This window comes from Lissotriton helveticus, chromosome 6 (assembly GCF_964261635.1).
Source record: "Lissotriton helveticus chromosome 6, aLisHel1.1, whole genome shotgun sequence".
In the NCBI taxonomy this organism is placed as follows: domain Eukaryota; kingdom Metazoa; phylum Chordata; class Amphibia; order Caudata; family Salamandridae; genus Lissotriton; species Lissotriton helveticus.
The window spans coordinates 207,873,764-207,899,512 of NC_136067.1; the positions used below are offsets into that span (position 1 = coordinate 207,873,764).

The 25,749-nt window shown below is 44.6% G+C and overlaps 1 protein-coding gene across 1 annotated transcript in view; it reads right to left on the reverse strand.

The window, feature by feature from the left end:
* LOC144762427 (cytochrome P450 2K1-like) overlaps window positions 1–25,749 on the reverse strand; it is a 222,370-nt gene that overhangs the window by 127,080 nt on the left and 69,541 nt on the right. The window contains exons 3-5 of the mRNA XM_078647609.1: window positions 19,730–19,879; window positions 8,335–8,495; window positions 1,285–1,461 (exon numbers count right to left, since the gene is read on the reverse strand). Of these exons, the coding sequence (XP_078503735.1) occupies window positions 1,285–1,461; window positions 8,335–8,495; window positions 19,730–19,879 (488 nt within the window). The remainder of the gene's footprint in view (window positions 1–1,284; window positions 1,462–8,334; window positions 8,496–19,729; window positions 19,880–25,749) is intronic.

Sequence of the window (25,749 nt, forward strand, 5' to 3'; positions counted from 1 at the left end):
TCCAGCATATGTTTTTTACCTGAAAAAACTAGGTGTGCATTTTTCCCAGTATCACAATTGCAGTGAATTAATTGTTTGAGATGCTTTGAATCTGTGTTGAGTAATTCCCTCAGTGCAGTCTGTTTTAAAAAGGAGTTATTTTTTGCTAGAGTATGTGACCAGGAAAATGGTGTATAAGGAAGAGTTGTTATGAAGCAGGCGTATCATGGTATTCCCAGAAATTATTGCTCAAGTTTTAGAAATGCTCATTTTGCCATTTCATTTTAGTGGTTTTCCTGCTGCGGATGCCACCTTGCACAGACGTTCTCGATTTTCACACTTGAGTCCAGAGCCTATCGTAAGCAATTCATAGGATCAGTGTGGACAGCCTCCGTTAAGTTCAGTCATGGGGTAAAGAATAGTTGTGCATGAGATTTGCCTATATCCCCATTCCTCTCCTGTTTTGTTAAAATGTTAATGAGGTATCATTTTGTTTCCCTAGTATACATGATACATGATACTTCTGAGAGGTCTGGCCACTTGGTCCCTTTCTCTTTGGCTTTGCCTGCTAACAGCTTTTGACTGTCTATTGTTGAAAGACCAATTGAATACAATGCATATCCTTAGAGTAAGCTTTGAGTCAGACAACCTTGTGAGCACGGTTTCTTCATCATATTTTTCATGGATGACTTGTATCCTTCTGCAGCCGGCATCAGTGAAAAGTTTTTTTTTTCTTTTTTTCCAGTACTTCACACGGGTGCATGTGCCTTTGTGCTCTGTCTGCCACTACCCCTTTCACACTCCAATTCTGTATTGCCAAGGTCAGCAAAAATGGTGGAAATGGCTATATATGCTGCGAATCTTAGTGATATTAAAATAGTGAATTTTAGGTCTGACTATTATGGTTTAGGCTGATTTCTCATACACACTGCTTATGCAATTTCTCTGGGGGTTGTCATCCTGTGCTGCTCAAGCAAAGCTACACGAGGTGAGTGTATGTCACTCTTAGTAAAATCAGCTTATTTTGGCACTTCTTTGGAATGTGTGATCAGATTCACACATGGAAGGCTGTGACCTTTCTCTCTCTGTCTCTTTCTGTCCCTTTCTCTCTCTCTCTCTTTCTTTCTCTCTCTCTCTCTCTCTCTCTCTCTCTTTCTGTCCTTGTCTTTCTCTTTCTCTCTGTCTTTTTCTTTTTCTCGTTCTCTGTTCCTCTCTCTCTCTCCCTCTCATAGCCTGCGCCATTGACATACCTATCTCTAAAATAATTATAATTTACTGTCAATCATAAATAGTTAATTTTGTTACCTCTTGCTGTCTTACAAGAAAAGCATCAATGAGACTTCTTTGGTCATTCCGGTCTAAGTCTTTCAGGTACTGGACAAATGTGGTTCTGATAAACGTTTGTATTTCCCTTATGTTCTTCATCATCACTTTGTGACCTCCAGGTAGGAATCCAACTATGGTCGGGTACATGTTGAAAAGCTGAAATATAGTTTTTCAAAATGGGAAAGAATTATTCAAACTTACGAACAGGCAAGCAATGCTGATACCGTCATTAGAGTAACGTGAATATACAATACTTTACCAACGAAGTCATGCGTATTATATTAAAGCTCCCAATTGGAGTTAAATGAATACCCAACGTTTTTTCATTCATTTGTGAATCTCATTTTTGATCTCAAGGGGGTAGCTGCATGTCTCAGTCCACAAGAAGTCAAGCCTAACACAGGTTGGACATGCTGCTATGTATGATAGGACCTGTTCATATCAAAAGTGCACACAAGAAGTGTCAGTGTTTCATAGGGGCCTCAGACCCTGCACATTATTGTCATATTCTTAAGGAGGCTGTGGAGCAGCATCTGTCTCTCCATGCCGTGGAAAGTATACCTGCCTCTACTAATTCAATAAAATATACATTAATATTTCCCTACATGTAGGAAGAATGAAATATGACTTTAACCCAGTAATCCCTGTGCCAGAGCCAGTTCAAATACGGGTGCATGGAGATCAGTTGAATAGGTGAAAAAATGCTTAAAAAAAAAACACCAAAAAAACCTCCGATGAGGTCATACATGGTTGCTTTATACGACCCATGCAGCATAGCAGTCAGCCTGAAATTCTGCCTCTGTCCTGGTCTACCACAACCATTGACTACCATTAGTGTTTTTGTCCTTAAATCTGTAACAATTCATATTTCCGGTTACCCTTATTGAATTTTGGAAATTCTGGGATCATTTTGTTCAATAATTTTACTCTATATACATTGGAGTGGGATCATTGCATTACGTGTGACTTTTCAAATGTTTTGATATTTGTAAATGCGTTGCACATTTTCTATAAATTGAGCCTGTCTGCTAAGGCAATAGCCACCAAGGTTGGCACACAGGTTTAAATTATTGAAACATTTAACTAGGCATAATAACGTGGTGCGATTATTTCTTGTGGAGGAACTAAATTCACAACCAATAAACCACTTTTTCCACATTACTGCATAACTGTTCATCAAAACTATACAATAATGCAGTAAGGCACCCAATGTAGGGAGTGTGACGTTAGTGAATCCACCATAATCGGACTTAAGAGTGTGTGGAAGCTCACCAAAATTTTGACTTACGGGCATTCTCAAACTTCTGCCTGACCCTTTTTTTATGTTTAAAATTGTCTGAGACTTGCTCCAACAATGCACTGGAGGAAATCTCCCTTTAGTGCAGGAAAGAAAATAGAGCATCCCAAATAATTTGTTGGGGCGCAGAAAAAGGGGTGTCTCTAAATAGAAAAATATTTTCCCTTTCTAGAAAAAAAAAGTACTACTGCAGAATTACCTATTTCTAATGAGATAATGTGCTGTTTCTACAATCTGCCTTTCAGAAATATTAATAGCAAAAATATCATGTGACAAAAATGTCACATGACATTCTCAGCAGTATGCCTCGAAACCTGCGACTGGTGCAGCTTTCCAAGTCCACGACTGCCAATTTTTATGGATTCCCAAAAGTAGTACATTTGTACCCATTCAATGTGTAATTCTGTGGCTGCAGATGTACTACATTTTTGAAAAACTGTCATTATATCTTTAAGATCCTGATCAAAAACAAGTTAAACCTATTTTCTTAATGAAATGAGAATGCCGAGGAAAACCAACAAAGACATAGCAGACCCGTCTATTGCCCCCAGAGCCTTCTACCAAGCAAAGAACGCATTTATTGGGGGGATACCACAACCCCAAACACTCTCCCTGAAGATATGCCTCTGTCTTCTTCCTCAACTTTTATTACATATTACTACTCGATGTTGTGTGAAGGAGTGGATTGTTTTTTTAGCAACAGTGTGTTTGTTGTTGAAAGCCCTGTGCATTAAGATTACGTGCCACAAATGTCCTTTCTGCCCAATTTTCCCACTTTTTAATCATCATTTTTGGGCTTGGTAAAAGCATTATGTTAGGTGTACATCAGCACTATTTAAATTGTGTTCATGGGGAGGAGCAAGAGTGAGGAAAACGTTGAACAGGAAAAGACTTGCAAAAAGGATGCTTAATTGAGGAAGCACAGAGTCTACCTTGAGTGAATGCAGCACTGTGTTCTGGTTGGATCATTACTTAGAAAAGGCACCATTTCTTGGACAAAACTTCCATACTTCTTCAAGTCAAATATATTCCCCGTTTGCAGTGGTTCCTTTTCTGCTGGCACACTTGTCGAGTGGAGTGTAAAAGAGTTTGACTTTAGACCTCGCATTCTTCATTGTCTATGTCTGGAACTAGTTATACTAGTTATACTATGAAAAAGCCATTGCAAGTTATGCAGTAATTCCACACTGGTAAATTCACACCCGACATTACTAATACTTCGGAAATGTATGCAGCAATGCAGAGCACCTACCTATTGCTTATGGTATCCTGAATGTTGACTAAGAAATGGAGAATTACCCGATGGACCTATCTTACTTCACATGATTCCTCTGGCAATTCTCCATTTTTAGGTATTTCCTGCTATGGAATTCTACCACCCTCTAACAGGTGAAATATCAGAGGGTGAGAAAATTAATTCTACATCAGGATCTAAGGCGAGGATTATGTTTTTCTCTCGTCACTTTTTATTACAGCAGCCATTTTATAGTTTAAATCGTTTTATTGAATTTTGCTGGAAATGATAACACTACGCCCACCTACAACCACTGGGCTTCGGGGCACACACACCCCTCCACAAAACAAAGCAGCGGGCCGTGAAAACACCAGATGCAGGCAGCAGCCCTGCAGCCACATTCGAATGAAAGAAACGACACCACGGACTCTCCTGGACTTCTTTACTTTTTCTTTTGTCCTGGCCGCCATTTTGCTTCTGCTCTCGGCCGCTTTTCCATGGACTCTGATCCGCCATCTCGTCCATTCCCTCGTCCTTTAACCCTTTTCCCTCGTTTCCCCCTTGACGATCCACAAATGTTTCTTCCCTTTTCTGATTTGCCTTTTCTCCATACCCTTGTATCCCTCCCACCCTCCCTTGGTGCTGTGACTGCATCCCCCCTCCGACCCCACTTAATGGAACTCTGCTTTTCTTTTTTCTTTTTTTTTGGATCTTGACCTGAGAAAATCTACTATGTGTATATATGTATATAGAGATAACTCTAATCACTAGTATATGCAGTAGACCTTTATACTCTCTACCTTTCCTATGTGACTCCTAGAGTATATCCATTCGTATCCCTTCCCTATGTATATAGAGATAACTCTAATCACTAGTATATGCAGTAGACCTTTGTACTCTCTACCTTTCCTATGTGACTCTTAGAGTATATCCATTCGTATCCCTTCCCTATCTATATAGAGATAACTCTAATCACTAGTATATGCAGTAGACCTTTGTACTCTCTACCATTCCTATGTGACTCTTAGAGCATATCCATTCGTATCCCTTTCTTATGTATATAGAGATAACTCTAATCACTAGTATATGCAGTAGACCTTTGTACTCTCAATCATTCCTATGTGACTCTTAGAGTATATCCATTTGTATCTCTTCCTTGAGTGACTCTACTATTTGTACATCTGCAATTTTTCTTTCTGTTTGTATCTCTTCCTTGTGTGACTTTACATCTTGTACACTTGCATTTTTTTCTGTTTGTATCTTTTATGTAACGCATGTAATCCTAAGTCCTTATGTTTTGCAACTGGTTCTTATGTAAAGCGCTCTGACACCTTCGGGTAAAGTTCGCGCTATATAAAATCGCATTAAATAAATAAAAATAAAAAGGAGAGAGACAGAGGAAGAGTCTAAGAAGAGGAAAGTGAAGCAAAGATTAGCGCGAGATCAGTTGAGAAATGGAGAGACAGTAATCCACCCACTGCGCAAGGTAAGGTCTGGTAGGGAGTCAGGGCCAAGGTCCCTTCGAGGAAGAGGGAGGGGCAGCAAGGAGAGATGTGGGAAACCACAGGACACTAAGCTCAACAAATTTGGAGGAGATGTACTCCACAGTGGACCCCCAGGTTTTGTCAAACTTAGGGAGAGTGCGGTGAATCCTAGCAGTAATGCGTTCCATTCCGACCACCTCCCACAGTCTGTGTGACCAATCTAGCTTGGTTGGGAAAATATCAGTGCCCCACTTCGCCAGGAGGACTTGCTTGGCTGGTCCCAGTGCTAAAGTGATTGCCCTACCTCTACATGAGCAAAGAGGGTATGTAAGGGGGTTTGGAAGTCCCAACAAAATATAGCTGGGGAATCTAGGAAGTTCCATTAGATATATATGATCATATAGAGGGAATATGGAATCCCAGAATGACTGTATCTTGGAGCAGTGCCAGAGAATATGAGTCATGGTGCCCACCTGACTGCAGTTGCGCCAGCAACTGTCGCTGCTGCCAAGCCTCCACTTAGCAACCCGTGCCAGGGTATAGTACCAATAGTGCGCGATTTTTAGGAGCATCTCCTTCCCTGATGTGCTGCATGAGGAGGCTTGTGTTCTGTGTACAATGGGTGAACATTCTTCTGGGGAGAATTCTCTATCCAGCTCCGATTCACACCTACGCTGCGCTGGAGATTTCGAGTGGTTCCTAACCTTGCGAGAAAGTTATAGATGTCCGACAAGAGACAGAATTTTGTAGGTGCCAGTAATGAACCAGATGTCAAATTTTGTAAGGAGACGGCCTGCATGTGAATCTGAGGTTGCAACCTGGAACGCAACAGAGACAGGCGAGAGGAAGATCTGAGGCGAATCTGAGGTTGCGTGACCTAGTGGCGCAGTGCCAGGTACTGCCAATACGCCTCCTTGGGAATCCCATAGTGGGCTAACAGCTGGGGAAAGTCCATAATGCCTTGTAGATCATTTACATTTACAGTTGGCCTCCTTTCATTTTAAGTAAGCAGACCCAGAGAGAGCCGGGGGAAGTCCGGGTTCCAAATGAAGGGGGTCAAGGGTGAGATAGTCGTAGAGAGCTGACATCTCTCCTGTACTTTATCCCATACTGTCATGGTAGCGCTCAGGACCAGCGAGAGGTACGCACCCGGAGGATGGTGTCGAGGACGGAGGATGGTGGTCTCGAGAAAAACCAATCACGCAACATTGGGAGTCCAATATAACATCCAATCAGGCTCCTCTTGTAACTGTAAGAGTGCTTTCTTTCTGTTGAGCTCCCTCTTTCTTCGCTGCTTGCAGCCACAAGATAACACGTTTTGTCCTTGTCTCTTTATCTTCGACAGGTGTAGCATCTGGCTGGTTCTTAGTACCCATTACTTTCACACATGGAAGACTCAGGTGAAGATTAAGAGGATCTCTTGGGGTGCCTGCCTTGGGATGATTATTTTTATAGAGCAGTGTATGCCTCCATTTACCGGGTGGTAGATGAGGCTATGAGATCTCTGGAGGACTGCCTTGTGCAGCTTGTTGCATGTGAATGCGCAAAAAAAGCCCCAGGCAGCATCAGGCATGCCAAAGCCTCCCTCAGTACCTCCAGGTGAGGGTTCACAGCCAGCGAAGCTACCTAGAGTGGAGGGAGTTCATCTGGAAGCTTTTGCCTGACTAACACAGGCCTTCTTTGCCCCGAACCCCCGGCCCCTCACGAACCCCCCACTGGACACACCGCAGGACCTTCCTGAATTACCCCTCCCCCACCACCAAGATGATGAGTCACCCTCAGACAAGGAAGCAGGTTCCTCTAGACTGTGACGTCCCTCCCCTGCCCCACCGAGTGAAGTGCCACGGCAGGATCAGATATGCTGGACCCGATCAAATTCTTCACCCACGCTCTGCGGACTAGGTCCCCTGTGACAAGTGGAGCAATACATAGCCAACCGCCTTTGGGGCGCACTCTGAGGAGCCATGGCTTCCACAGCTTTTTTGCTTGGAGCCGGATTAGAGGACATCATGAATGCAGCGGATTGGTCCTCAGACTCTATTTTGAAGAGGTTTTACTTCACGCTGGCGCTGGATATAGCTCAGCTGGTCTTGAGCAAACTTTAAACTAGCATAACCCTCGCCTTCGGTCCCGACATAGAATTACAATTATTCCCAACTATCATGTAGGAAAGTTTAAATTCAATTAAGGACACGGAGGCGAGGATTGACCCACCCGGCAAGCAGGGATTATTCTTCTCGATAGGGATCCCTCCCTAGACAGTAAGAAAGCACTTTCAAAATGTTTATACTGTTGGTATTCTGTAATCCCTAAGGAGTCTGCTAGCTCTATTCCTTGTAAGAAAGATGTATTTGTTTTCCTTTTATAAAGAAAAGATCCATTCTATATTTCCTTTTTCCTCTGGTTGCAGCATCAGACGGTGGCAAGCAGGATCAGTAGAAGAAGTACTTAAAGCATGACTTGTGCAACGAAAGGGAGAGCTCAACAGAAAGAGATGATTCTTACAGATACAAGAGGAGCCTGATTGGATGTTCTATTGGACTACTAATGTTGTATGATTGGTTGTTTCTCGAGACCACTCCCAAGGAATTACACTTGGTGAGATGTTTTTCAAAAGGGCTGCTGTAATAAAAAGTGAAGAGAGAAAAGCACAATCCTTGCCTCTGTGTCCTTAATAGAACAGAAACTTTCCTACAGATAGTTAGGAATCATTTTCATTACATTACATAGTCCTACGAATGAGGGCCTCAGCATCTACTAAGTAGTCCAAATAAAATAGAAAAATAAATCTGCATAATTTCTTTTTAAATCCCATCCCTAAATCAAGTCTACAGTCGTCAAAATAAGAAGCCTTTATAAACTAATCCTCAAAATATTGAAATTATATAAAAGTAGCAAAAATACAAAGTAAAGTTTACTACACACAGTACATAACATATGACAAAAGGGAATAATCTAATAAAAATATATTATTACGTTTAGCTTGACCAAATTAAATAATTTTTGATAGTTACCGAAGCCATTGGACTAGCCGAAGCCCTGAAGTTTTCAGCGATTAAATTTAGGAGCCTCAGGAAAGTTTTGTCTTTGTAATCATAGCGGTGTCCAAGTACTATCGATACAATAATGTTGGCAACGGCAGCATTCATGATCGTTGTGTTGTTAAAAGGTTTTCCTGAAAAGTATAGTTAGAAAAGAAATTGTAAGTTATGGATTTTATATTTCAACAGTTTTAGCATCACTGAAGTTGATCTATACAGTACTGAATGAGGAAAGAGAAGTAGGTAGTATAGCCCAACACTTAGGCTTCAGTGAGTAAATAATTGGTGAAATAACGAACACAAAATACCTCCTGGAAATATGTAATCCAAACAGAATAATGCAGAAAAAAATTAATTACCTCAACAGATTAAACAGTATATTTTCTAGGCAAAAATAGGACCACACAAAGCTTTCAAATTACAAGTACCAACAAGACTAGTAAATGATCATTAAAATATTATTAGGCAGTATATGATACAAACTGTTTAAAGAACAATATATAGAAGTATATATTGCAACACGACTCTGAAATAATTGAATCAACTATCAAAGTACAGCAATGGAGGGTAGGCAATCCAATGAAGAATACAGATAGAATATAGTGAAGTATTGGTTGCTGTCTCACCTGAAACAAAAAAAGAAGGCTGGCGTAGGGAAGGTGTTTTGTTGAGTAGCAGGAACTAGAGGGTAGTGCCATGCATGTTATTGGATTACAGAAAACAAGGGAAACCTAAGGGCACATAGGGACGATGGGTACATGCTACTTTAAAGGAATTATGGTCCTGACAAAAGCACAGTGAATCTCAAATTTCATCAATGAATTTAATTATGAGTCAATGTTTCCATCTCAAATTTTTTTAATCATATTTATTGACAATCAAGGATAGTGGGTAGCATCAAAGACATGTTCTTTTACTTCTAATTACTAAGGGGCAGTTATAAACATTATTCTATGTATGACACAATATTAGAAATTAGCCCTGTCAAGTTACATATAGAATAAAGGATCAGTGTGTGGTCGACGAGTTTTCAATCCTTTAACAATGTAAGGCTCATCATCAGAACATTTCACATTACATGCCTGAGATTCAACTGTATGGTAGGTGGCAGCAAGCAACAAAAGAATGCAGGGGGAATATCATGCACTGCTACAAATAATGTTATGTTAAGAATATTTGTAGAGCACACGTACACCATATGGTTTCTTAATACACAGCCTTGTGTTACAGGGAGCCAATGTAGCTTCCTCATAAGCGGAGTGGCATGATGCCATCACGGCTGGTGATGGGTCAGTCTAGCTGCCTGATTTTGCACCAATTTCAATCTTTTTGTAAAATACCCCGGGAGGCCAAAGTAAATTGAGGTAGCATAGTCAATATGAGAAATGACCTAAGAAAGAACAACCTGAATAACAGCTCCAGTAGTAAGGAATCTGCTAATTTTCCTTATCTTTCAAAGTTGGGGCGTGGCTAACCGCCGGCGATGGCGGTCTTGGCTCAGTAGAGCTCCGGACCCTCCCGGGGGGGGGGGGAATTTGCATTTATACGCCGTTTACACAGCCGCATTTGATGCAGGATTGCTGGCGTGGATACCCTTAGCCCCCGGTAGTAGTGGTGGAGTGCAGGAGGCTGGCACGGCCTATGGCCTACCTGTCCCGTGACGCCGGAGGGAGCCGGGAGCTGGCTTGCAGAATGCACCGGAGGGGCCGGGCTGCTGGGCCGGGCCTCTCAGTGACCCCGAGGGGTGGAGACTCCTTTCCCTGGATCCCACGTGGATTGAGTGGTGCAAGGACTGCCGGAGCCGCGCCTAGGGCGCTTTGTGACTCCTTTTGCCCTGGATGCCTGCAACAGCCACCGGCCCTGTAGCGGAGACAGGCTGGTGGTGGAGTGGGAAGTACAGAGGGCGAGGCTGTCTGGCTGGCTAGTGCTGCGGGAGTTGCCCGGGACCCGTCTGTGACTTAGGGGCCCTGAGCTGGCTGGTCGGGCCCGCCGTTTCCCCCCACCACCCCCCGGAGACCATACACGCTGAAGGCCCTTCTCACGTGGAGCTGCGGATTGAGGGACAATTACTGGGCCCTGGGGACCCGACTGGTGAACACTGGTGACGGCACGAGTGAGACGAGGGGAGACCTGTGGGGAGAGCGGGGTGAGCGGATGGCGATACGGTTGGCCCCATGAGCCACTGTACTTGGATACTCCGCTGAGGGAGTTGCAACCCACTGGCCCTGCGCCCCGCTGCCTGGCTGGGGCCCTGACCACTATAGAGACAGGACTACCCCCCACTAGCGCATACCAGAAGTATACAGTTGCGCAATACTAATCCTAGGAGCAGGATCGTTACCCCTATAGGACCAACTGCGGGGACACCCTGCCGAGGGGCCAGGTGGTGACGTCGGGCGATGGGGAGGAACCGGGCTAAGGCAGCGGAGGGACAACGGAGTACCGACCCCTCCTTCCAACATGTCGGACCGGGCTAGCAGACTTCCCCCCGCCGAGGGCAACCCTGACTGACCACACGAAGGGCACACCAGATAAACTGATCTCATCCTGCAGGAGATACAGGACTCAAGGGTCGCAATGGAGCTGCAGATAGGTACGCTCACTATGGGACTGACATTGCTGAAGGCGGACCATGCCAAAATAGCTGATACAGTTAAAGACCATGGACAATCCCTTGCGGACCTCGTCCCTACGGTGGCGGACCACTCCTCCTCCCTGCAGCGGCTGCAGCAGCAGGTCACCTCGCTCATGGACCGAGTGGAGGATGCGGAGGGCAGAAACCGACGCAACAACATCCGCATTATAGGTCTGCCGGAACGCTGCGAGGGGATTAGGGCGGCTGACTTGATGGAAACATGGTTCCGGGAACATGTGGCTCTGGAGGGACTCTCCCCCTACTTCTGCGTTGAGAGGGCACACAGAATACCAACAGGACAACCCAAACCTGGAGCGCCGCCCGACCTCAGATCGTAGAAATACTCAATTATAGGGACCGCGACGTGCTCTTGCAGAAGGCTAGAGAAAAGACGCTCATCCAGTATGAACAACACCGTGTCTCTCTATATCCGGACTACACTGTGATGGTGCAAAGACAGAGGTCTTCCTATCAGGCGGTGAAGAAAAAGCTACAGACTGCACAACTCAAGTACGCCCTCCTATATCCCGCCCGACTGAAGGTGATGCATGACAAGAAGACTCACTTCTTCGAAAGCCCAGCGGACGTGGAAGAATGGTTGGAGGTCATATGCATCGGTACTAGCCATGGCTAGCCGCCTGGAGGGCTCCTCACAGGATTCTGAAGCGCCCCCGAAGAGGACCTCTAGAAGAACACAGGGCACTAACCAAGGGAAAGGCGGAGCGGGACCCTCACGAGAACAGCAGCGGAAGGACCAGGACGGGGCGCTGGCGGTGGCCGGCTCCTTCCGCGAAGACTCAAACAAGATTGCCACGGATTTGGAGGATAGTACGGTACATTCAGACTCTGACCATAGTGTCGTACTCTTCCCCACCATCACGCTGAGAACAGCAGATGATCTGATTGATGAATAAGGAGAGCAGCTGGGGTATTGGCACTTGGGACTCCTGCTACTGAATTTACTGTACGGCGAGCATGCACCCAGCAACAGAAAGACTATTGTATCCTTTTATAGAGACAGCTCACTGTATGAACGGGTGTACTAGTAGGGACGATTATTGTTATGAGAGATGCCAGCAGTGAGTTCTGCCACTGTATTTATAGGATTGTGTGCCACCTAGAGATCTAGTTGCTTGATGGGGGACTTTGTGCTATTTAATGTTACTCTTGCTATGCTGCTGCTAGCGCCCCACTCACCCTGAAGTACATTACCCCCCCCCCCGGGAGACAGGGTAAAGTTGAGCCATTGAGTCTTAGGCCATTTGAGAACCATGTTTGGACATAAGGTTGGCTACCTCCCTCATGGGGTATGCACCGTTATTTGTTATGTACCATTTGTGCACCAGCGTTGTCTAGTCGTTGTGCCAAGTTTTGTTCAAGCTGTTGTGGTAAAGGGACTCCTGGTCGGTACTGCCTTGCTAGTGTCACGCGGAGTTGACCTCCGCTTCTGCATGGGACCATGACGGGGCCTGCCGCCACAATAGGGTCGTACAACTTGATTACATGGAACTTAAGGGGCCTGGAGAAATAGAGAAAAGACATCACATACATGCATTCCTCCTTAGACATGGACACAGGTAGCATTCCTTTAAGAGTCTCACCTGACTGACTCTGAAACGCAGAAAATGAGGAAAAAAATGGAGGGATACCATCTATTCCAATGATTATTCCGCTTTTGCTAGAGGGGCAACTATCTGAGTACGGCATGGGGTTCCCTTTGTTGCACTTGAACGCCGGAGAGACGATCAAGTACCTCTCCCCCCGCCCTCTCCTGCTCGGAAGTGACGTTGGCCTAGGGGACCCACGAGGTTCCCAAACGCTGGGAGGTTGACTCGTCGTGTGCCATCCTGTGGCACTAAGTGGGGCCACCCTCTTAGGATGCGGGGGCCCGAGGCAGCCCAGCATTATCCAGAGGTGATTGGCCACTTCCTTGGCAGGATGGAGTTAAAGGGGCCGAGCCAGGCACCTTCTTTCAGTGGCATAATTCCTGGACTAGAAGCGCAATTAAACAAGCATTGGCCGTGCGGGGTGTAGGCAGTTAGTACATGTAAGAGTTCTGGGAGGGAGAGTAAGTGGCTAAACGGGGACCCCGGGAGTTGTTTCTGCAATTCTTTCCTCCTCAAGAAACGAACAGACGGCGGGAAGCAAATCCGAGTGATTTTCAGTGGTGCATGTGCGCCCACCACCGCAATCACCAACAAGCCCGGGAGTTGTGTGCGCGCGCAAAGGATACATACAATGTATGTAGTAGGTTGGGTTCCGCATCGCTCCATGCCTAACTCCTCCATTCATTGCTATCCTGACTTCTTAGATGCCTACTTGAGTAATGTAACCAGCTTGAGGACTGTGGGTGTGTTTGCGGTTATATGAAGGGAGGTGCAGCACTGGCGGTACAATCTTTGTTGTGCCCTTTCTCCTATGTGTTGTAGTGGCAGTATTATAAAATGGTGGACAATGCTGCTTAATAAAGAGGCAGCTGCGGATTGGCAATAGTGGGAGGCATCAGTAACATATATGAGGGCTGTTTGCGGCCATCCAGGAGTTGGCACAGCACTGGTGGCCACATTGTTGTTGTGCCTTTTCTCCAGTGTGTCACGGCAGCCGCATCACAAGATGGCAGACGGATCGACTCAATACGGTGGCAGCCGTAGAACAAGCCTAAGGCCGGTAAAGAAGCAGAGCAAAACTGGAGGCAAAAGAAAATATATTCTGCAACAGTGTATTGAAGGCAAACAAGAATTACATTTGAAAAAAAGCAAAAGTATACAGGGTGGCCGAGAACCTTTCTCCTGCGTGTTGTGGTGGCTGCTCCACAAACTGGCAGGCTAAGATTCGTGCTAGTCTGGAGATTAGTCTGGATTAGTGGCAGCTGCGGATGAGGTCTGGTTTAAAGCGAGCATTGGCCAAGCAACAAGCAAGACGTGCGGCCGCGACTGGGAGTTGTGTGAGCGCACTCGCAAGCAAAAAGAACATTTAAAAAAACACGCGAGTGGTGCGTGCGCGCGCACTGGGAGAGCGAGAGGAAAGCAAGATGGCGCCTCTGCTCTTGCCTGTGCGCATAACCGCACGCTCCATGCCACCGAAAAAGCTGTGGTTGGACTTTTAAAAGGCCACTCAGTAAATATCTCGCCAGAGCAGCGCATGCACTGGCACAGGAGAGTCCTAAAAATGGGCCCAAGTTGAGGACAATATTTTTTTTATAACGTATTTTATTGATTTTCAGTTGCCAGTAGTACATACAATAATTCCAACCATACTGTTGACCAGATAGGCGTATAAGTTACATTGCGCTCCAGATATATCAGATTGGCCTGTAAGATTATGACAAAAGGCATTAATATAATATGCAGGTACAAAAATTTACTAGGAGACAAAAAAACAGTCATAACCAAAAGGATCAAACAGTCTATTCCCTCGCTCTCTCCCTCCAACTAGCTGAGGTGGTCTGGTAGGTGTATAGTGTACATGCTAGGAGAAGACACGAGCCCCAGTGAATGGCAGTCAGGTGGGAAGAATAGTTGTTCCCTATGCTCTTTTAGTGTAGGAGGTATATGCCCGGAACTGCTCCAGCAGGTGAGCCCACTCCAGATAGGCTTCTCACGAAGCACTCTGCATTCCTCTTGCCTCAGGGCCTCACCTTCTGCTGTGTCCCAATGTATAACTTCCTCTCCCCATTCCCCATCTCTTTGTGCCTTGTAGGATTTCCAACGTTGTGTTAGCATACTTTTAGCTAATAACAGGGAGAGGTCGGTAAAGCAGCATAGTACTTTAGCTGTTCGGGGAAGTGGGGCCAAGCCCAGGATACAGGATTCAATTGATAACCAGGAGGGTATCTTGGATAAATGTGACCGGCCTTCCGTAAATTCGCCCCAAAAACCAGCCCAAATAGGGGAATATTTGGGGAATAGGGGGTGGGCCTGTTGGTGTACTTTAGGGCCGCGTTTCAGTAGTGTATAGCGGTCTTAAGCAGTAATGGGTCTGCCTGTCGTATCATGGAGTCTGGGCAGAGTAGAGCTTGAAGTGTCCCTAGACGCAGTTGTGTGGGTGTGTAGCCGATCTCGAACAAATTGTGACCTGCTAGCCAGTACACCAACCACTGAAGCTATCCAACTATACAATGCGCTATAAAGTCCGGTGTCCCCATACCACCCCTAGTTGCTGGTAGAGAGGCTAGTCCGACTTCAACCTTCTTCCCAGATCAGGTCTACCAATAGAGAGTCCAAGAGATTCAATACCCAATCAGGGATCACTATTGGAAAATTGACAAAATGATATAACAATCTCGGCAGCATCACCATTTTGGCCACTGCCAGTTGACCCACCTTCGTGTGCAAACTAGATTCCCTTCCAGTGCATCCTATGTCTCTATATATCTGAATGCCTACGTATCTGAAAGTGATCGGTTCCACCGAGTTGCACCGAACCAAACTGTAGGGTGGGCAATGTGTATGAATAAGAAAACAATTGCACAGGATTTGGAGGCATTAAGCAGTAATCCTGAGAGGGTGCCGAATAGTGTTAGCAGGGAGGCCAGTGTATGCATGTCCAGGATGAGATCCCTGAGATATAAGAGCATGTCATCGGCGCACAAGGTCATCGAGTGAGTAACCGGGCCCACCGGTATTCCAAATGTTTTCATAGCGTGATGAAGCTGCTGGGCGGGGGGCTCTATTGCCAATACAAAGTAGGGGGCACCCTTGGCAAGTCCTTCGAAATATCCAATATGATGGGGAGATGTTTGGCCAGTTTAACTCTGGCCATGGGCATAGTGTAATGTAACTCTATCCAGCGGCAATATTCAAGAGGGAACCCGAACCGTTTCAATGCTGCGAGCATGTAGACCCAGCCCAGGGTGTTGAATGTTTGCTGAATGTCTAATAACAGGCAGCCAGCATACAGGAATTGGTTGCGGGCTGAGTCAATTAAGCTGAAGAGGCAGCATATGTTTAAGGAAGTGTTGCGACGTGGTATAAAGCCACTTTTGTCCGAATGTATCAGCTCGGGAGCAAGGGAAGAAGGTAGTAGGAAAGTTGAGGACACTATAACCTGGGAAAATTGGGATTTTGTTACATTCCAGATCGGTTTTACTACAGTTGGGTAGACAAAAAAAGGTAGCCGCGCGCTAGGACACATTTGTGGCATTCAGCAGTAAGAGTTATTGCAGGCAAAGCTGTCAGATGTCTTGCTGTTTGCTTTGCTTTTGCCCTAGAATGGCATGCCTCTGTGCGCAGTTAGCGTAGTTAATGATTACCTGTTGGCTCTTTCAGCCTTTTTACATTCACTAGACCAACTACCCTTATTCAAATTACCCATTGTGATACTATTTCTAAAATATCGGACTCAACACTCTTTGTAAAGCCACAGTGGAACTTAAATCTAATCTTTACCTTTCTGACGTGTATCTTGTTCGAACCATTTTTATTTGCATTTACTCACCTTCAAAACAGTCTTCCTAGTGGCAATTACATCTGCATGCCAGTTGAGTTACCTTCAGGCTGTCTTGGTTCAGCCCTCTTATACCACCTTTTTTCGGGCCAAAGTGGTGCTGAGACCTTGTGTAGCGTTCTTTCCAAAGGTGCTACTGTTTAACGTCTAACAAGCCATCACACTTCCAAACTTCCTTGCTGCGCCCTGTTCCTCAGAAGAAGAAGAGAGACTCCATCATTTGGACCCCAAGAGAGGGCTTAACTTATACACTGATTGCACCAAGGAACATCAGGTGGAGAATCAACTCTTCATGGGGTTATGTGAGACAAAGATAGGCAAGTTAACACAGAACAGACTGTCACTTGATGTATCATTCTCTGCATCAAGGAATGCTACACATTGGCTAGGAAGCTGCCTCCAGAAGGTTTGCAGGTTCACTCCAAAAAGGCAAAGACTGCCATCATTGAAATAGCATGATGTGTGCCTCTCTTGGGTATATGTGTTACAGCAAACAAATGATGGACAGAATGCTGACAATGCAAAACATTCTCCCCCAGTCAAGAGATTTAGGTTAAATCAATTGTTCTTTTGCTCACCATGCCACCCCAGTTTAGATCCAGCCATATGCAAATCAGTCTTGACCCTGTGCCTCATGGGAACAGTCCAGACTGAACTGCCGAGCCAGGTCCTCCCTGGACCGAAACAAATATCCTGGGACCGGTTTCAGCGTATGTCACCCTTCTTTAGCCAGACTAGCTTGAATCCAGTGGCACAGTGAGCAAGGGACCCACGTCTGGGCATACCCATCCCACCTGGGTATATGTCAGGCAACTACGTGGGCTATGGTACACCTGTTAACTAGGCACTACTTCCTCAACAGTCAGGCGTGTCAAGATGAGCATTTTGCCTACTTGGTCCAACTAACCTTATTAGTTTGAGCCATTAAACAGACCCATCACCTACTGCTTTGGTACCTATAAAGAAAGTGACTTACCTTCAGTAACAGTCTTTCTGCTGCTCAATATCTAACAGTAGATGCCTCAATGTCCTCCTGCTTCTCGAAATGTGGTATGGTTACCCAATTTTGTACTCTGCAAACTGGTTTTTCAGTTGGTCAGCTAGCTGTATATCTCAGGTCATAGACGGATTATGAAAGAAATTGCCAGCAGTGCCCATCGGAGACACTTATATATGGAGTTGTGCTGCACCACCTGCCAGTGCACAGGACCATTCCTTTGAAATTTCTGGATTCAGACTAGCCGGGAGGCAGAAAATATCATTCTGCTTGCAGAATTGTCATAAACTGGTGATTCTGCATAACTGTTGTAATGTAGAGTTCTGGCCATATTCAGCTAATTACTGTATGGCAGTATTTTTTATCCCACGAGGCTCCAGAAATGCAAGCTGGTGAGCAAGATTTGGTGACCCCTGCACAATTTTCAGTTACTAGGAGGGCTTCTGGCGAGATATTTTAACGTGGGCCGTCATGGTCAGAGGCCGCTTCTTGAGTAGATTTTCTACTTGAGCAGCTATGAAATGAACTCAAATTGACGTGCGCTGTTGTGCACCATATAGTGAGGTTTGCACTGACTTTTCGGCACGGACGCCCTACTGGCAGTAAATCGCAGCACGAGCAGTACAAAGTGTATATTTCCACCCATTTGGCAACTCAGTGGAATCTCGCAAAGTTTTTATGCAACTACGCAGAATTACGTGGAGTGAAATTCTACAAGTTCCACCCATCCCTAATTCAGACTGGCACCAGGGGATACTCACAAAATGAAGACTTTGTGATTAGAAATATCCTTCAAAATGAATAGACTACTTTAATATGGCAACAGAATGTGAAGGGAGTGTACACAAATGCAGTACTTAATGAGATTATATAGCCAACAGAAGAATGTCAAGTCTGTTACCATTGTTCACATGGCTGGTGAGTCCTCATTAGTAAGAGCATACATGTTTGTATGTTGGTAAGTATGTATACATGGGGAACGTAGCTATAAAGCATCTGTCCACTGTCCAGTAGTGGGGGTACAGAATAGGGAATTCAATAGACAGTGTGTGATACAGAAGAAGAGATGTGGCTTAAAACTATGGTTCTGGAAGGAAAGAAGGGTATTCTCAAAGGTGCAGAAAAGGCTATGCAGCCTGATGGGGATCACATCAGTTTATCTGGGCGTTGATACTCCTATGAGAAGTTGATTTTTGTGAAGGTTTTTCAGGTTAAGGGGAGAGCCTTAAAAATCCAGACATGAATGGAGTTCATAATCTGAGTACATGGGGAAAAGGCCTGTAATTTTACATGAACCTTCACACATTTCTGGTCTCAATTTTTATAAATTCCCTAAGAGATAGATCTTGCTTGTCAGATGAGGTGATGGTCTGCCTGACAGTACAACCTTGAAGGTGAGAGAGTCATCTTTAAAGGTAAAATCATTGAGTTCAGGGAACTAGTAGACTTTACTTGGATGGAGGGGATGTTATGAAAAATCTTTGGTGAAATGATCAGGTGGATAGTAGCATAGATGACACGAAAATAAAAGGAAGTAAACAAACATGCCTCTGCCTAAACTTGGCAACCTTATCCTTGCAATAGCATTTTTAAATAAAAACGACCACTGCATTTAACTTTAATAGAACAGTATGCTTGCTACCTAGAAGGATGGTGTACTTGGAGCAGGTATAGAAACCCTTGTAAGTGTTTTTAATGCACTTCGCAGATAAATATGGTGCAAAGAAATACTACCATAAGTTTTGATTACTGTAACCTAAAAACATAAAATGAACATGCAGTAATGGACAAAATAAAGTTTTGGTCCACCAGCCTTACCACTGAATTGCACCACTTTTTAGGTGGGATGTGGGAAATGCTGCCACAATGCAAGAGAGGGGGCAATTGAAGCGGCTGACCCATTGCCCCATGCTGTATTCTGTTGTAGGCAGACACAAAATGCAAATGACAGCTGGATAAACCACTAGATGAACAAGTCTGACCTAAAGTCCTCCCAAGTCTGCATTTTTCTTTTATGATTTGTATTTATTCCATGAGGCCAGCAAAGCTAGGACACAACATCTCGAACAACTCAGTCACACTTAGTGGAGCCCTGGAACTATGACAGCAAGGTAAAGTGGAGAACATATAGGGTCCGTATTTAAAGAGTACTATAAAATGGACAGATGGAAAGTGCTTGACACTACATATTTGGTTCCTGTCATGTATTGCAACTGAATTGAAAACTGTGTGTCGTAAATTATGGCAAAGCCTCAAACTCAACTGAACTACATTATGCCATAACTGCTTACCTTGGTAACTTTCAAAGTTCTTTAAAAGAAATTCACATTCCTCTGTAATTTTGTCCTCAATGGTTCTCTTGCCCATCCCAAAATCACGTAAGGTAGTCAGAGTAAAGCGCCTCATCACCTTCCAGTTTTCTCCATGAGAAAAAATAAGACCTGCAACATAGAATAACATGTGTAACAGGCTGCTTTTATACTTTTCAATCGACAGACAATAGTAATAGTGAATGCCATCAATGCCACAAAAGGATACATTTTAGTAAATCACAAAACTGAATTTGGTTTCTTCCACTGACAAGCTTCCAAGGAGTGTCTGCACTTACATAATTTGGGTAGTTGTACTAAGCTCTTTTGCAGTCACAAACTCTATGATTCGCAAAATCACACCGTTTTGACCACAAAGGGCCATTACCAATGCAAGTCAAAAACTTTTTTCCAAGTTACAAAATTGATTCTCTGACCCATACTGAATTGCAATGCGGGAGTGGTGTAAAAAGAGTACTAGATTTGTTGATGTACAAATTTGTCTCTCGTTTGCTAACCCAATGTGCGCCAACTACTTAGACCAGGAGTGGTGTAGTCCCTCTACGGACTTTGGTGCTCCTCGATTGGACTAAAGTGTAAAAATGTACTTAAAGCATGCAAGTGCACAAGTACATAAACTGGATCGACAATCATTTAGCATAATGGCATATAAATCAAAAGTACGAAGGACACAGTAAAGTTATGCAGAAAGTCCACCATAGATTTGCCTTTTAAAAGTAGGAAGAAGGTGTGCTCTCCAGGCAGAGAAAACATATCCTTTCATAAGACTTTAGACAAAGGGTTTCATACATTCACTACAAAAGAGCACGGTTACGAGGATATGAACCACTGGGAAGCAAGCAAGAAGATACAGTTTAATACAGAATACGTTCAAAGATTCTTTCATATTACTAGAACATTAGATTCAGATGTTCTCAGAGTCTATTCAGGTTACATGATTATACATAATATGTAACAGCCTGGGACAGACAGGTTGTCCTTGGTTAGGTACATCGTGTTCAGCGTGACTGGGAAAGGCACAGTTTTTCGATAAAGCAAGAAAAACAACAGCGGCAGTGATCACCTGGTATATTGCGATGTCACCTTCAAAATGGAAACAAGCATTGGCAAAGCCAATAGGTCTCGGCAATCCAAGAGCTAATGGCATTGTAAATGTCCTTGTTTTGTTGTCATATGTTATGGAGTGGAGAGGAGTGGATGCATGTGGTGTGGAGTGGAATTATGTGGGGTGGATTGGAAATGCTTGTGCTGGGATTGTGTAACATGGAATTGAGTGGTGTGGAGTGATGTGCAGTGGAATTTTGTGGATTGTAATTGTGTGGTAACGGGTGTAATGTGATTATGTGGATTGTAATTGTGTGGTAACGAGTGTAATGTGATTATGTGGTGTGGAATTGTTTGACATGGAGTATAAATATGCGGAAGTAGTAGTGGCCATCAGACATCTGACCCCGAAGAAGGCAGCTGGCCCGGACGGGATCCCAGGGGACCTTCTGATTGAGGAACCTAAGGCTTGGGCTGATTTAATTGCCATTATAATGAACCTGATTGCCAGGGGTCACCCCGTGCCTGACTCTTGGAAGGGGGCAGAGGTGGTCACTGTGTTCAAGAAGGGGGCTAGAGAGGACCCTGCCAATTACAGACCTATCAGTCTGATAGATGTAATTCAGAAAGTGGTTGGCAGGGTCATCATCTCAAGGGTTGTAGATTGGATGGAAGAGGAAAATATCCTCTCCCACCTCCAAGCAGGATTCCGCCAGAAGGTGGGTACGATGGACCAGGTCTTTCGCTTTTTTGTCATCTATTGGAAGTCAGTTACCATCATAAGGGGTAGCCTTTACATGGCTTTCATAGATCTCAAGACGACTTTTGACTTGGTCCCTCGAGCAAAGCTGTGGGAGACACTGGAGAGGATGGGTTTCCCCGGTTCACTTCTGAGTTTTATTGTAAGGCTCCACGAAGGGAATTATGCGAGGATCAGATGGGGCACCCAGGGTCAGCTGACAGATAGGGTGCCGTGAGGAGGGGAGTACGCCAGGGATGTGCTATGGCCCCGACCCTCTTCTCTCTGTTTGTGAATGGAGTGGTGGACCATCTGAGAGAGGAAGAGGCGGATGCACCATCCCTGGCGGGGGAAAGAATCCCCACTCTACTCTTCGCGGATGACACCATACTGATCTCTAAATCCCTGGTGGGACTTCAAAAGCTTCTGCACCGTTTCAGTACCTTTTGCACAGATAGAGGACTCACTATTAACACCTCGAAAACTAAGCTCATGGCTCTTTCACCCTCCAAAAGGTTTAGAAATAATTTTACGCTCAATGGGGCACCCTTGGAGTTGGTTGATTCATTCGACTATTTGGGGGTGCGGATAAATAGTCGGATGAATTGGAGTGACCACTTGGCTAAAATGTTACTTGCCCACAAAAGAGTATCAGGGGTGACCCTGAGGGAGCATCGGGAGTCAACGAGTAAACCTGTGGCACCGGTTATGGCAATCTACGAGGGCCAGATACTCCCGGCTGCATTATATGGCTCCGAGCTGTGGGGGTTTGAAAATGTTTCTGAGCTGGTTGTAGCGGAAAACAAGTTTTTGAGGGACGTGGTGGCTCTCCCCGTTTCTACCCCGCTAATCCCATTGCGGTTAGATCTGGGCAGGCGATCCTTCAAAGATCTAGTGCGGTTGCGCCCTCTACTGTTTTGGGTTAGGTTGCGAAGGACCAGGGAACTTGCCAAATATGCTGCGGGCTGGATGAACTAATACTACTAGATAACGGTAATAGGATCGGGTGGTTGAGCAACGTGAGGCAGTTGGTGGTTCAATTGGGCTTGAGAGATGTGTGGGTGAGTCAAATGCCACCCCCCAAATCGGTGATCAAGAAGTTATACTGGGACTGGGTTCAGGCAGAGGCAACACGCAGCGGGGCTGGAGGTTTACTTACTGAACGGTTTCTAGAGTTTAAATGGTCTAGAAAGCTGGAACCCTTCCTTGACCTCATAGCCAAGCCTCTGGACAGAGCCCTCTATTTAAAACTTAGGTATGGGACCCTCCCGGTGCACGAGTTCACCGCGGGCTGGTCTAACGCTGGTGGTCCTCCGCGCCCCTGCCCCGGGTGCGCGGCTCCAAAGGAGTCTGTGGCGCACTTACTCTTTGCCTGCCCCGCTTATAAAGTTGCCAGGAAGGTCTGGTTGAAACCAGTATGCATGGGGTTGGGTCTGAGGTGCCACAGAATGGCCTTACGAGTACTTACTACCGACCCTACATCCTCTGCCATGGTATGCGGGGTGGCTAAATATTTGAGTAGTGCATGGCTGACCCGTACTAGGAGAATGAAGCTGTATTCCACCTTACCAAATTGCTAGCAGGCCCTACTGGCAGGCCACTATGATGATGACTGGATGGATTTGAAGTCATTTTTACCATTATGTAATAATGTACTGATGAGTGATGTTGACTAGGATCCAGATAAATCACCCATTGTACTGTATAATGTGTAGGCTTGAACCTTTTAAAATGGAATTTTATCGTCGATAGATTTTATTAATGTTTTACTGTGTAAAATGTATTCTTTTATGGTGAGAATTTTTACCGAATAAAGATTATACAACAACAACAACAACAATAATATGCGGAGTAGTACTGTGTATCTTGGAGTGGCATGTAGTGGAACTTAATTATGTGGTGTGGTTTTGACTTTTGTGGCATGATGTGGAATTATGTGCTGTGGATTGGATGTATGCTGTGTGTAGGGGAATTGTGTTGTGGAGTGGAATTATCTGGTGACTTCTAGGCAATGCGAAAATAACTGTATAAAAAAAGAGCTGCAGGATGGGCGATAGGCAGCCATTCACAGATGCCTGTGTGTATCATATACTTTTGCGTAATGGAAAACAACCAAGGCTGAATAACCACTCAATTAATCAAGCTTGCAGTAGCGGAGTCTATGACGAGAAGGAATTTGGAGACCAGCCTAAGAAGGGGACTGTTACATACTCAAACAAATCCTAGAATGGGCAGAGATAGGTTCAGGAGGTAACAGCTGTTTGTGGCCGGACAATGCAGAACAACTGGTACACATTTGAAGACGGTTATCAGTTACAATGGAAACTAATCAAGGGGGTTGGAGAAGCAAGAGAGTAGATGCTAAACAAGCCTGCTTTTTCCATTGTAGGAAAGACAGCGTAAGGGTGATGTGGTGGTTGTTTAGTGGTCTAAAGAACAATATTAAAAAGAAACATGTCCTCATGTTACTTTGGGTGCAGCATTAATTGCTGGATATTTGCAATGACAAATACCGTATATACCTTTCAAAAGTAGCACTTTCTTTAACAGTGAAAAATCAGAGCAGTACTCCAAAGAATTCCACCATTAAATCAAGTGAAATCTGGGGCTTATCACAATAGTTTTCTTTCCCGACCTAGCCCCTCCTCTCCTCTTGCAGAATATACAGAGTGGTCAGATAGGTAATAAGAATGGCACTGCAAAAGCTAGAGAGACTATTGAATAGAAGAGGGACATAAGGTAAAGAGAGGATGATGACATCCAGAAAGAAAGATAAAGTGTGGCAGAAAGAGGAAGAAGTAGGTAGACAAAAAGAGGTTGGTTGAGTCTGCTATCCAAGCATTAGCACTAGAAAGAAGGACCGATCAACGCTGCACCAAAGCGTCCAGTCCTTGGTATACCCATTTCATCAAAATATAAAAGTTACAATGTAAACATAAAGAAAGGCAATGGAGGACTGCCTATTGCCAAAAATCAAAAGCAGAATACAAAGTAGTGCTAGGGAAGTACCATAAAAAAATCGAATTAGCAGAAAAAACGCTACTTCAATGCCAAAATCTTGAAAGCAGGAAACTACCCCAGGGAAATTTTTGAAATTGTTAAGTCTTTTACCTTACCGATAGTGGGTACCAACCTTAAACTCCCCTCCCAGGAAAGGTGCAAACAACTCGCCCTTTTCGTTTAATGAGAAATTGCTATTCAGGCCAGCCTCCCGCCTCCTGGAGCTGAAAGTGGCATTCTGGGCTCTAGCACAGAAGGAGTAGTCCAATCGTAAAGAGAATGGGGGGTAAACATTTGTCAAGATCTTATTCCATCATTAAAGCTAGAGCTAGCTTCCTGGAATCCTTTTCTCCCATCTCAGAGCACACCTTCACAAAGCTGGTGTTGCAGGGTTTCTGTACTCACACAGAACTGTGCACAGAGGAGTGGAACCTCGGCAAATTAGGATGTCCCAAAACTTACCTTAGCAACCAACTCACCCCTTACCGAGCTAGCTACAGTGTCTCATTGGACATATCAAACACCCAATGTTTAGACAAACCAGAACATGAACTTACAGTACCTCAGGGTACGTGGGACTCATGAACACTCTTTCGTTATATTATCATTACAAACCAGAACATGGAGTAAAGAAGACACATGTGCATTTGAAATGTTTATTTACTAATGCCGTCTTCTCAGGCGCAGTATCTTTGATAATACAAGTATACTTATTATCAGTAGCAAAATTATCAGCATAGTTACTAAGACATAAAAAGCGAATGGTGACAGCATGTTAACATGCTGTAATGAATAAGAGTTAACAACACTTATATCTCACCCTCCCTAACACATATATTATATTATTATCTAAGAAGGTCTCTTTGGGTTGTTTTAGGGCGGGCCCATACCTTAGTGTCCTAGCATGAAGGAATCACATCAGCATACACCAGCTCTCTCTGCATGTGCACCGCATCAAGTGTGTTAACAATTCTCGTGCAAAGCAATATCAATCCCGCCTCAAGCCCAAGTTGGCAAAGGCTGCACTTGTGTTATGACTATGAAGGCGTGGAGATCAGACCTCATAACAATTACATATCGTGTTGCTCCTGAAACTTCAGCACTCTCCGTGCAGACATGTTTTATTAAACAAGACTGATATCAGAGCAATAACATATTATTCTCACATACACCACGGCAAACCACTAGGTTGAAAGCT